At 29.7% G+C, this 13,568-nt stretch overlaps 1 protein-coding gene across 2 annotated transcripts; it reads right to left on the reverse strand.

The window, feature by feature from the left end:
* Positions 1-1,792: 1,792 nt before the first annotated feature.
* Positions 1,793-5,307, reverse strand: LOC108454742 (two-component response regulator-like APRR5). Of its 2 annotated transcripts, XM_017753297.2 has the most exons (8): positions 4,712-5,304; positions 4,354-4,515; positions 4,117-4,247; positions 3,921-4,031; positions 3,495-3,639; positions 3,093-3,399; positions 2,329-2,977; positions 1,793-2,240 (listed from the first exon to the last, which is right to left on the reverse strand). In XM_017753297.2, exons 1-8 carry the CDS (start codon positions 4,956-4,958, stop codon positions 2,100-2,102), a joined length of 1,893 nt encoding a protein of 630 aa, XP_017608786.1. In that variant the 5' UTR covers positions 4,959-5,304; the 3' UTR covers positions 1,793-2,099. The 2 variants fall into 2 exon arrangements, with proteins under 2 accessions (XP_017608786.1, XP_052879247.1); XM_053023287.1 differs by lacking the exon at positions 4,354-4,515 and having other exon boundaries at positions 4,712-5,307.
* Between the last annotated feature and the right edge of the window lie 8,261 nt (positions 5,308-13,568).

The raw sequence follows: 13,568 nt of genomic DNA on the forward strand, positions 1-13,568 counted from the left end.
TTTGATGTCTTAAATTCAAGTTTCTATTCATTGTTAAATTACTTATTAAATTCATACAGTGCTTGTTGAAGAATTACAGGATTTGCTACTATTAACACATTTCAGATTAAACACTTCTACTTCTATAGACTTTACTCAAAGAATAAATTTACTAAATAATTTTTGTCATAAGCCGAATCCAATTCCTTCAAATAGAAAAGCCATACCTTTCAAAATTGCCTCTTAATCATTCTAATTCCCTTTATACATTAAACATGGTGTATTTGTTGTTGAAGACAACATTTAATCAATAGCTTTAAACATTTATAAATCAAAATCTCAAACCCACTAAATGCATTAAACTATGATAGTTTGAATTCTAAGTTGTTATTTTTATTTGTTATTGAAGCTATAAATTTCACATCCACTTTTTAAAATTTTAAATTTTTTATTTTTATTTAATAAATTCACATTGACATTTAATTTAAAATTTTAAAATATTTGTATTTGGATTAGTAAAAATCCTATAAAAATCTATTTAAATAAAGTATAATAATTCAAAGGCTTTATTTAATATATAAGCCTAAATACATCTTAATTCCACATGATGTGGGTACTATTTTTGTGGATGAGGTCTATATTTACTTGTGATTCAATAATGATGAGCATTATTTTAGTGGGGGGAGGGAACTAGTGCCCATAATGTGACATATAATGATTCTATATTTGCTTGATTGGGTCAATTTTATGTTGTATTGATGCTCTACAGCTTAACCAACTAAAATTAATAATCATCTTAAGTACTATTCTCATCAACATTTATACCTGTAAGATTTATTATAAATATTAGATTGATGATTGATGATTGAAATTGAAATAATAAGTATTTATATTCTCATCGGCAACTACATTTTTTTATTACAATTAACTACATCTCTTTTATAATTATCTTATATATTATTTGTGGAGTTTTTAGGTTGATATAATTTATTTTTAGGGTATAATAAAATAATAAAAATATATATTTGACATTATCTTAAATTCATTTGTGGAGTTTTTTCCTCAATTGACGGTGAACAAAATAATTACCCCTAATAAAAACCCTTTTTAGTTGTTCCATTATAAAACTTTTTAATTATGTAGACTTTTTTTATTAGAATATGTCAAAGTCCCTGTATTTTTAGAAAATTTGAAATTTAGTCTTTGTAGTTTTATTTAAAAGGAATTTAGTCTTTCTACTTTTCAGATTTTAAATTTCGGTTCAATTGTTAATACTGTTAATTTTTTTTTTTGTTAAATTCAGATAAATTAGATTGTCACCTTTCAAAGAGGATTTTCGTATGTTTTTGTATTATTAATATTTTAACAACCCGATTGTGATATACTACTAGTTCAATTAATATTTTAACAATCTGATTACTCAATTTTATCAATTAAACCAAAAATCTAATCGATTGGATCTCCAATTTGGTTCTGGTAATGAATTGTTTGAACCTCAAAATGTGAGTAGCCCGATATTTGTTTGTCCAAATACTGGGCCATTTCTGATGCTACTCAATTGTCAGAGCTTAAGTGAGCAATTGGCCCAAATTTAAGTGAGAAGCTTTGCAGCTTGGAATTTTCAATTGAAACATACAAGCTTTTCCAATAGACACAATGAGGGGTAAAATAAAAAAGAGAAATATATTTATATTTTGGAAAAATCCAGATTAAGGTAACCACATGGCCATTATTAGATTAGTATCCAGCAAAGTTTGTATGTCAATTGTTACTAGCTTACAGTGAACTGAACTGTTGATAGAGTGACAAAAGATTTGCGTTCAAATCTTCGGTTGATACTCGTCTCGAGTTTGATCTCTGGCTCATACAATAACAAGGTTGAATGAACAACTCTACAAAGGTAAACAAATAGAGAATGTCCCAGAGAACCCAAAAAAAACCAGGGAAGCAAACTCTGTTAAGGGTGAACTCTAAGCTCAAAATGTGATTTTTACAAGTACATAGTAACCTACTGTGTTAATAACTACTAATGTGATTTTGAGTATAGATATGAACAAAAGAATCTTTAGTGTTTGGCTGAAATTGCAAGTGCGACCAATTCTAAAGATCCATTGTAAACTTCAATCCATGCACTTCTCTATGTTGTAACTAGCCATCGGGTGAATTGTCTGCGTAGGATGATCAACCTGTACTTGACGAACAAATTGGCCTTTTACTCTGGGTCGCTGCTCCGCAAGTTTCTTTCTGCTCTCGTATCGGACCTGTAAATTTGAAATATTAGCTGCTGCTTCTAAGTGGCTCGATCCATGTGTATGTGATCTGACAATGATGACAATGATAATGTTGTACCTTTTTCTCATAGCATCTATCCTTCCGCTTCAATCGAAACTTGGTTAGAGCTGCTTCTCGTTGGATAGAACGGTGTGAATTTCCAGCAGGAGCAGGAATATTGTCATCGTTCTTTCTTTCTGTAGAAGCTCGAACAATAACCTGATCAACATTGCTATAACTTGCACTACTGCTCCCATATGCAATACCATTAAGTTGACTAATGGATCCATTACAGAAGCTGCTGGTTCCACTTTGATTAACGGTAGGAGAAATATGACCTTTATCTTCGACGGAATCCAACTTTTGATCCATCTGATTTGTTCCAGACGCAAGTCGGTCATAAAACTGTCTAGAGGAATTCATTTCGAGACTAGAATGATGAAATGGATTCACACCAAAGGTAGGTTCATGTTGGTTGACTGAGCTTGGACATTCTCTCTGTTCCATGCATGATGTGGCTACTTCAGTGTGCCTCGATTGATCAGTAGCTCCTGCAGTCGAAGGAATCATGTTTCTTTGAGAGGTTACCATGGGACTAGGAGTAGCAGCATCATGTTCAGAAACAATATTGGACAATATCGTCTCGGAATTAGACCCAGATTCTTTTTTTTTATTACTGATACTTGTCAGTGTTGAATGCTGGGGCAGTGATAGTCTATTAGAGTACCTGTATTTATGATTAGCAACAAAAAGATGAAATTATCGGATTTAAGACGGCGCAAAAGAGAAAAACGACTCAATCCATTTGTTCTAAAGCACTTCAAAATACAACAGAAACTAACCTTGTAAAGGCTGATGAATTAGGATGCCAGAGGATAGGTCTTTCTCGAGTAACATTATCCTTGAAATCATTATTATTACATCTTCTCAAGGAAAGATCTAAGGGTGGAGAAGAATCAAACTTGCATGTGCTATTTATTGAAGAAAAATTGAAATTTCTGTTAAATGTTCCCATGAAATCAATAGCTTCTCTTGGTGAATCAGCAAGTGCATTACCAGCCTCAGCCGAAATATTCGTATTCGTTCTTTGACATTCCAGTTCAACACCCTTGTATGCAGTTGTCAGGTTGGGATCCTTGCAGTCATTGACTGCTTACAAATTTGATTGAGACATTTGTAAAAGGTTAGATGTTCTCCTACTGAGCAGAAAAGCAATGCCAAAACTCAAAAATATCTTGTCTTACCACTAGTTTTCGTCTCATGCATGAGCAGATTCTGATTTAAACCGTCATGAGCTTCATGCATCTGCGATCCACTTGGTTGCGATTTTCCCTTTATCAAGTGTGAAAATTCCTGGATAGTTTCCATGTCCGGCTTTATACAAGAGCTCTGCAAGAGATAGTAATTATGCATTATTGTAAACTTCATGTACTCAATTAAACTGAAAACAAAAACAAATTCCTTTCGACCATGAGTGACCTCTTCAATACACATAAATCTCTACTTGAATTCATGACAAGATAGCATATAAGCTTTAACACTCCACACACCAAAAATTCACCGCTATGGAAATAGTATATCATCTTAAATGGCACGGTTAAGTGTAAGGTAAATCTTATATACAGGAAATTCACTGATCAATCAAAGAACAAAGCTCAAATGGCACTGACCTGAGTATCACTTCCTTTATCAGTTTGTCTTGCAGCATCATTTTCAGAGGTAGCTTCAACCTGTTTGCGTCCAATGCTCTCATCCCCGGGGAAGTTTCCATCAATTATAGACTGATTCGAACAACAGATACAAAACAGGATCAGAACAAAAAAATTGGAAAACTATTACAAATAAAGTGAAAGAAGTAAAGCATACTGATTGTCTTCTCCACGCATGCTGCCATAAGTTTCTCAGTTCATTTCTCCTTACTGGCTTAACAAGGTAATCAGCAGCCCCTCTCAACATGCATTTGTATACTGTGCTTACTGAATCTTGTGAGGACATCACTGCAATATTTACGCAAAATGACAAAACAAGAAACTTGATTTAAGTTAGTTTGTTATGGACCCATAGTAGAAACTACTACCAAATTCGTATCTTTTTATATCATACTTATAACAGGGATGCTTTTACAAAGCTCATGCTCCATGATTAGTGTAAGAAGAGCAAATCCAGATATAGATGGCAAATCCACTTCTGCCAAAATGAGATCATAGTTATGGGGTTTTCCCTTCAGCATCTCCCATGCCTTCAACCCATCTGGAACTGCAGAAACTGCTCAAAAAGATGGGGGGAAATGCACCATTTTCAGTTCCAAATGTAGTATAAAACAATTCTAAAGAATTTCTTATTTGAAAACAGCTTAATTCCAAGATCAAATAACACCCTTTGCTGTGCTTTTAAAAAAAGGAGAAACAAATAGTAATAGTTCAGGGATAAAATTGAGGGGAAAAAAAGGATTTGCCCTAACCTTTATAATTGCATTTCTTGAGAAGAGCAGCTATAATTTGCCTGGTTGAATCATCAGCTTCGATCAACAAAACCCTTAAAGCCATCCACCTTTCCCATTTCACCACTTCACCATAGACACAACTTTCTTGCTGCTGCTTCCTTTTCTTCTTCTTTATCCCTTCAAATTCCCCACTTTCCATCTCTGTATCACTGTTACCTTTCACCTCCTTCACTTCCTCGCAACTCATCACCACAAAATCCCCCATAGTTTTTTTTTTTCTGCTTCTTTTTTTGTATACCACTAAAATCTATTACTTTTTTTTTTTTTACAACTCTGAACTTAGCAAAGCAAAGCAAAGAATCAAAAATCTGTCCAATTCCCAACTACTAAAATCAACATTAAAAAATAATAATAATAATAATAAAAATCTTAACTTTCATCGGACGGTATGAAACTGAATCAAGTATGCATCTAATTCTAATCCAACGGTGATAAATATCTGACCGGCGACCAAGGTGGAAAATATCTAAAAATCTATTTTGTGTGGCCTACGGAAAGCCATGGATTGTGGGGCTCATATTTTACAAAAAAGAAAAAAGAATGAATGAAAAATAAGGGGTCAAACATGGGCTTCGGCGTTTGGGGATATTTTTCTTGCGTGGGACCCACTGCTAAAAAATCTATTTCGAAGCAGATATTATTTCTGTGAGTGCTTTTAAGGAGACATTCGATTTACTGGACAGTAACCCAACACGTGGGCGTGTTGCAGCGGAGCGCTTTTGTCTTCTTCTTTTTTTCAAATGTATAAACTGCACCATTAAGTCACCCAACTTTAACAAATATTCGATTTGGTCACTGAAAAAAGAAAATCTCAAATATAACACCATCCTTAGAAAGGTTTTTCGGTTTAATCACTCACCGTTTATTTGGTTAATGGCAGGATAAGTGTACATTCATTTTAGTCATTCGAATTGAGTTATTTGGAAATAGAAGCAGAAGGGACCTTTTATCTTTGGTTTTTTAGAAAGCATAATAGTAATTTTAATCTTTAATTTTTACATTTTTTTATCATTTTGTTCTTATTTTTAAGCTAATTTTGATTATTAATATTTTAAAAAATTAAATTATTTTCTAAATAGAAATATTGACTAAAACATTTTTTACGATATTAGCGTGGCAACCTCACGTGATAATTCATATATACTTCATACTAATACAATACCATTTTTCTTAAATAATACATCAACAAATAATTTAAAATTTATAAATATATTCAGAAAAATAAATATATAAAAAGTTCATAAAAATTCAAAATAATTTTTAACAAAGAGAAGAAATTTGTAACATCCCTAACCTGTCTCTCAGAATCGAATAGCTCGACTATGTCACACGGCTGTGTGACCCCTGTTTTTCTATTTTTCAAATTTTTTCCAAAATTTTCTATTTTATTATAAATTAGTCCCTGATTGTTCCCAAGTTATTTTTAGGGCCCCGAAGGCTTAATTAGTATTTTTACTATGATTATATTAAGTTGCATAATTTTTTTTTCCGTTTTGAAGTTAAATGTTTTAGTTTTGATTTGTATGGTAATACTTTGTAACCCTGATCCAGTGATGGAGATGAATAATTTTTGTTCACTTATTTTGAAAATATATTATTTTATGTCCAACTATTTTAACACATTTGTCCTAAATGCACTTTTCCTCATATTATTACATTAATAATTAAACAAAGCATAAATAGTTAATTAATACAAAACAAACCATAATACATGTATTAAGGACCAAACCCACACATATGATTTATGTTTTAAAAGTTAAAAATATATTAAAATCTTTAATTATACTTCTTCTTCTTCTTTTTTGGAAAAGTATCATTGATTCTATTTGTTTTGTTAGGCCTGTTTTTTTTTGTTTTTTATTTCAAAGTAGATTTACACTCGAATTAATATTATTTGACTTGTTAAGTCAACTCAATCAACAAATTTAAAAATATATTTAAAAAATAAAAGAATATTTATAATTTCAAAAATAAAAATATAAAAATTTCAATAATGAATTACTGGTTTTGGTTCATAGATGTTAAAATTGAGGAATAAAATCATATTCCTTTCATCTTTATTTGATGGATGTGAAATGTCAAATTTGTTCCTAAGATATTTTGTTGTATTGTTGGTACGAATTTCAATTGTTATTTGTGTAGAAGGGATGGATGACAGAAATATAACACTAAAATTGATGGGATCTGAGAATCAATATGCCATGCCATGATCAACAAAATGACCACGATCATATCATATCATAAATTGTAATTCTTGAAAATATGATGGGATGAGATACCAAAATGTGTGGCATTCTATATTCTCCTACTATTTCACATTGCCACCCAACCATTCTTATTTCTTTAAGCAACCGCTGCTCTTTTCTTCCAACCTTTTCCTTACTACGTGTCACTTCTACTACCTTTCAAATATATGGCAAATTCGTGTATAGCAAAGTTGCTCTTGATTTAATTGAGCGGCTGGGATTATCAAATTTAAAGCTAGAGATTTGTAATTGGATGGAGAAAAATTGACAAGATATTTTATGTGCCAAGAACAGTGAATATGATTGTTAATGCTATAATTAAATGGGTTATGGGCTGTACAATCAGATTTTATATTTTTGCTCAAAGGTGTTTAATGGTGTAGGACATTATGTTGCTAGATAAGTGTTAAGGAACAAAAATTTAATTTATTGATTGAACTTTAAAGTTTAACTTTTACATTGTAACAAAAAGATAATATCTAAACGTAACTTTAGTTAAAATAATAAAATTGAATTAAGTGAAAAGTATTAATATTTTAAGTTCAAATTGGATTATTTTTATTATGTGTATTTATTTTTTAATTAATCACAACATATAAAATTATAAATACTTTTAGAATAATTTTCTAACTTCGTAAAAAGAAACATAGATGGTGAAATCAATTCATTCGGCTCTTTAAAATCTAATATAATTAATTATGATTTTTAGCTTAATAACATATATATATATCCCTTAAAACTAGTGCTATAAACACCAATTACTCAGACCCTATTAACCCTCATATGTGTTAAGGTTGTGATTAATGGTGATTAAAAGCGAATAACATAAAGTCTTCTCTTACACCCATGAAAAAAAAAATATTGGCATGCTATGCAAGGTTTTTAAAATTAGATTAAATCAATTATTAAAAATTATAAAAATAAAATATATTAAAAATTTTATTCTACTGATTCTATTGTTTTGTACTGGTTCCTAGAATAATTAGTTCAATGTCCTTTTTTAAATCGATACTCCGACTGATTTAATCCGATTCAAATAATATTAGTCGTAATTTAGTGTTTTGTTCCTATCATGTCTTGTATATTTTATTAGGTCTTTGCTTGACCAGATATGCATATTGTTTCTTTCTAATGATGAAATGAAACAAAGGATAAAAATTTATTCTAAAATTATTCATATACTTTTACAAATAAGAAGATACAAGCTATATATGGACATTAATTGAAAAACAATTTAGGATTTTGAATATTATTTTAATCCGAATAAAATTAAATTCAAATCGTAAAATAGGTGAGTATTATGTGTTTGTACTCTAAAAACTATAATTTTTTCTAGGTTAAAATATATTATTAGTCTATGTACGTATTTAGAATTTAAGATTTAGTCATTATATTTAAAAGTTAAAAATTCAATCCTCCTACTTTTTCAATTAAAAAATTCTAATCTAATTATTATCGTTGTTTGCAATTTCTGTCAAAATTTATGAACTTAACATATTCATTTTTTGTCAACCATAAGCAATGTCATATGAGGACAACATGTCATGTTGGCAATTTTTGACTAAAAATATGTAAATGAAACATTGGTGCTTGCAAGCTACTCGAGTTCGATTCGAAAAAAATTTGGACTCGATTCAATAATTATCGAGTTGAGCTCGAGCTATCAATCGAGTCAAATGCGAGTTTAGTAATACATGTGTAACACCCCCTACACGTATTCCAAGCCTAGAATAGGGTACGAGGCATTACCGAACTTAATATGATCAATCATGTAAAAATCAGCCATAAAATTTCTTCTAAATTAAAAACTTTCATACATATGTTTAACGTCCCTTATATGGGCCTACGGGGCCCAAAACATACATTCAGGGTGGTTCGGGACCAAACCGTAAACATATGAAACTTTTGCAACACTTAGAAAATTTCACACTTTGGAAAGTCACACGCCCGTGTTTTCAACCCGTGTAACTCTCTGTTTATAACTTCATCATCTTTGTCAGTCGTACACTTCATATAAATAACAAGAAACGTGTATGGGCTCAATTCTCATTAAATTTCTCATATTTATACACAATTTCACGTTATGTAATCATACAACATGTATTAGCCATATCTCTGTAATCTAAATATATTTTCATAACAACTTAGCTTGATTTCATACTATTTCATATTTAAGCTTAAATAACCAAAGTATTTGAAATATCATCTTTATGCAAATAGTACACATGAGGTATATAATTCCATAATTATGAATAAACACATTTATCAAACATTTTCCATATTCATATATCAATGTCTCATGTCTCCATATATCAATAACCGTCAATTCATGAATTCCGAGTTCAATTTCATAATTATTTGTCTTGTGTTCAATTTATTCCATGTCAGAACTTTATTCATTAAAACATTTGAATTATCAATACATATGGACAGTACATTCAAGATGAACAATTATATAATCACAAATGAATTCATTTATCAACCTAGTTCTATACTCATATCTTATCAACTCATACTTCCTTGTATCACATAATTTCATTTAACACTTACCAAACTTTGTCAAATTAGTGAACGTCTTACGGAATTTAGTACTTCGTTTTCTCGATGCCATAGTTCAACTATGGTCTTACACATCTTCACATAATGATGCCATAGCCCAGCTATGGTCTTACACATATTCATATATCGATGCCATAGCCCAGCTATGGTCTTACACATATTCATATATCGATGCCATAGCCCAGCTATGGTCTTACACATAATCACATATCACATAGCGATGCCATAGCCCAGCTATGGTCTTACACGAATCACATATCTCACTGATGCCATATCCCAGATATGGTCTTATACAGTAGCATATATCACATAAATGTCATATCCCAGATATGGTCTTATACGGAAATCACTTGTCACTTGTAGCCGAAGCTACCACTATTTACTGATCAGGTAGCCGGAGCTACCATTTTTCACTGATCAGGTAGCCGGAGCTACCACTTTTCACTGATCAGGTAGCCGAAGCTACCACTTTTCACTTGTCATTTGTCCTTGATCAGATAAGTGTAGCCGAAGCTATCACTTATCACTTTCACTTGTCCTTGATCAGATAAGTGTTGCCAAAGCTATTACTTATCACTTTCATTTGTCCTTGATCGATAAGCGTGAAGCAAGCTATCACTTATCACTTGTTGCCATGGTCCAACCATGGTCTTTTCCTTCAATTCATCTTGTCATTGAACTGAAATGCTCAATTTGATCATTTATTCAATTTTCATGCTTTTACATTATTCATGATTTTATCATCAATACATATGAAATAACACATTATGAAATTCATAAAATTAACAAATAATCACTAAAATTTAGTCATATAAACTCACAAGTTCAATTTTTGTATTATAATGATAATCATAATTTCATAATAAACATTCCAAATAAAACATTATATCATTTTCAATCCAACACTTATCGATTATAATCGGGCATGTGATCAATTTATACTCGAGTCATTCATATATTTTTTCCTCCTCCTCTTCTCATCCACATCCTTGGTATAAATAACACACTTGTAAGTAACATTATCCATAATTTTCACTAATTACTTATATAAATATTCAAGCTATCCACCAGTATCATAGTCACTAAATTATTTATATCTGAAGCTACGGAACTCCAAATTAAGATCTGCTAATTTTCCCTGAAACTAGACACACATATCTTATTACCATAAAATTTTCATAATCTTTGGTTTGTCCAATTAATACAGTTTATTTATTGAAGTCTCCTTTGTTCTGCTGTCTGATAGTTCCAACCCTTATTCACTAAAAATCAATTATCTCCTCGTACAGGATTCGAATGATGTTCCCGTTTGTTTCTCTTGAAAATAGACTCATCCAGGATTCTAAAAATATAAATTTAAACCCATAATTATTTTTATCCAATTTTTTATGATTTTACAAAGTTATAATAGGGGAACCCGAAATCATTCTGGCCTTATCTCACAAAATTTATCATATCTCATGATTTACAATTTCATTGCTTACATTATTTCTTCTGTAAGAAACTAGACTCAATAAGATTTAATTTCATATTTTATTCATCCTCTAATTCCATTTCTACAATTTTTGGTGATTTTTCAAATTAAACTACTGCTGCTGTCCAAAACAGTTTTAGTGCAAAATGTTGATTTCCATTTTGCCCCAAATTTCACAATTCAAACAATTCAGTCCTTGCTCAATTAACCCCTCAATTAAGATGATTTCTCAATTAATACTTTTACTAGACATTATAAGTTATTTCATAACTATTGAAATTCATAATTTCCACATAAAACTCTAAATTCAAACTCTTTTACAATTAGGTCCCAAACATTCACTTTCTATTCAATTCTTTCAATAAAATCAGCATATAAACAATTTAAAGCTCTAATTCCATGCCAAATCATCATATACTTCCAGCACATATTCATAGAAACTTTCAATTTCTTTCATAGAATAAAAAACTAATGAATTCAACAAGTGGACCGAGTTGTAAAAGTCACAAAAACACAAAAACTTTTAAGAAATAATCAAGAATTGAACTTAATTGAAGTAAAAATATGAAAAAACAGCTTAAGGTAATTCTTCCATGGCATTTTTTCTGATGAGAATGCAGAAAAATAAAGAGAAATCTAGATAATTTCACTTTAGTCCTAGCTTTATTAAGTAAATTTTGCAATTTGTTAATTTTTCCCTTAATTCTCCTTATTTTCTTGCTGATTTCATGCCCTTGCCGTCCAGCCCAAAGAGACCTTGGGTCTATTTTCCTTTTAAACCCTCTTTCTTTTATCATTTAAGCTATTTAATCATTTCCCACAATTTTCTATTTGATACAATTTAGTCCTTTTTGTTCAATTAACTATCAGAACTTTAAAATTTCTTGACGAAAATTTAATACTAACTTATTAACACTCCATAAATATTTATAAAAATATTTATGGCTCCATTTAAAATTCCCGAGTTCTCGATATCTCGTTTTCGATTCTAATTATTTTAATATTTATTTTTAGTACACTATTCACTATTTCAAAATTTTTCTTAACTTCACATTTAACTTATACTCACTAAATTAATAATAATCCCTACTCATTTTTCGGATTTAGTGATCTTGAATCACTATTCCGACACCACTAAAAATTAGGCTGTTACAACATGACTTGAACAACTTCCGAGCCTTATCGAGCTTTTCATAGACTTATATCATTTCCATTAATATATATTATTAACCCTAGACTTAATTATTGAGATGAGTTCAAGCTTGGGTACAAAAATTGATAAATGAGCTTAATCGAATTTAAACTCGAGTAGCTCAATTATATATTGAGTCAAGCTCAAGCTTAAAAGTAAATTTTCATTTGAGTTCGAATTCAAACTTTAACAACATTCGAGTTCGGCTTGACTCGTTCACACCCCTAATTAAACTAAAATTTTTAAATAAACAAAGTAATAGCACTTAATTTTTAAGTTTTGAAATGGAAAAATTAAATTTTAAATTTTATGTAATTACGGGTGGTAACAATACATGTTAACCCTTTTTTAAATATTTATTCTCCGATTTCTCCATTAGTGGTACAAGCGAAAATTTATTCGAACAGCTCGGCCACCACGAGAATAATTTGCTACTTTAATTTTGGTTCACATATATTTTTTTATTATTTGTTTTGCTATAGTCTGTCAAAGTTATATTTATATATATAAAGCAATTTTCATTCTTTTTTTAATCAAAGTTGTTTGAAATCTTACTAAAGAAGTTACACGTAATTAATTTATTTAAGAAAAAGTAACTTTTATTTTGATTGAGTGTTAACAATATTGTTTTCAATATTTAAATTTTATATATATATATATATATATTTTAGAATATAATGGTCTTATCATTGCACTCAATCACTTGTTGATAAGAGTTTAGAATATAAGTAGTAGAAATAGGAATTATATATATAAAAGATTGTATTTCTTATTGCTTATTATATATTAAGGTAAATTGTAATATTAGTCACTAAATTACGGTAAATTTCACTTAACTAAAGAAAAGTTATAATTTAATCACTAAAGCTTTTGAAATTATTACTTTTTGTTACATAACTGTTAAGTGTTACTTTTTAGTTACTATAATAACAGTTTTAATCTTCACTTTATATTTTTTTATCAAATTTATCTTGATTCCTTATAAAAATATTAAAAAATTAAAATTATTTAAACATAGAAATTTCTATATAAAAATTCTAGAAAAATAAAATCTTGAAAATATTATTGATGAAAAATTAATATGTATGAATAATAATAAAATTATTATTTAATAAAATTCAATAACAAATTAATTAAAAGAGAAGGAAAAAAAAGATTACATGCTTCCATAATTTACCTTACATATTATTAAACTATCGCATTACATTTTAACTATTGGTTTGAACGATACATTCTAAAACTTTATGAGTCATAAATATTTTCTTTTTAAGAGATTATAAGTACAATCATAAATAACATACGAACAAACAATTACAATTAGAATTAACTCAAAATAAAGCATAG

The sequence above is a fragment of the Gossypium arboreum genome, chromosome 12 (assembly GCF_025698485.1).
Source record: "Gossypium arboreum isolate Shixiya-1 chromosome 12, ASM2569848v2, whole genome shotgun sequence".
Lineage (NCBI taxonomy): Eukaryota > Viridiplantae > Streptophyta > Magnoliopsida > Malvales > Malvaceae > Gossypium > Gossypium arboreum.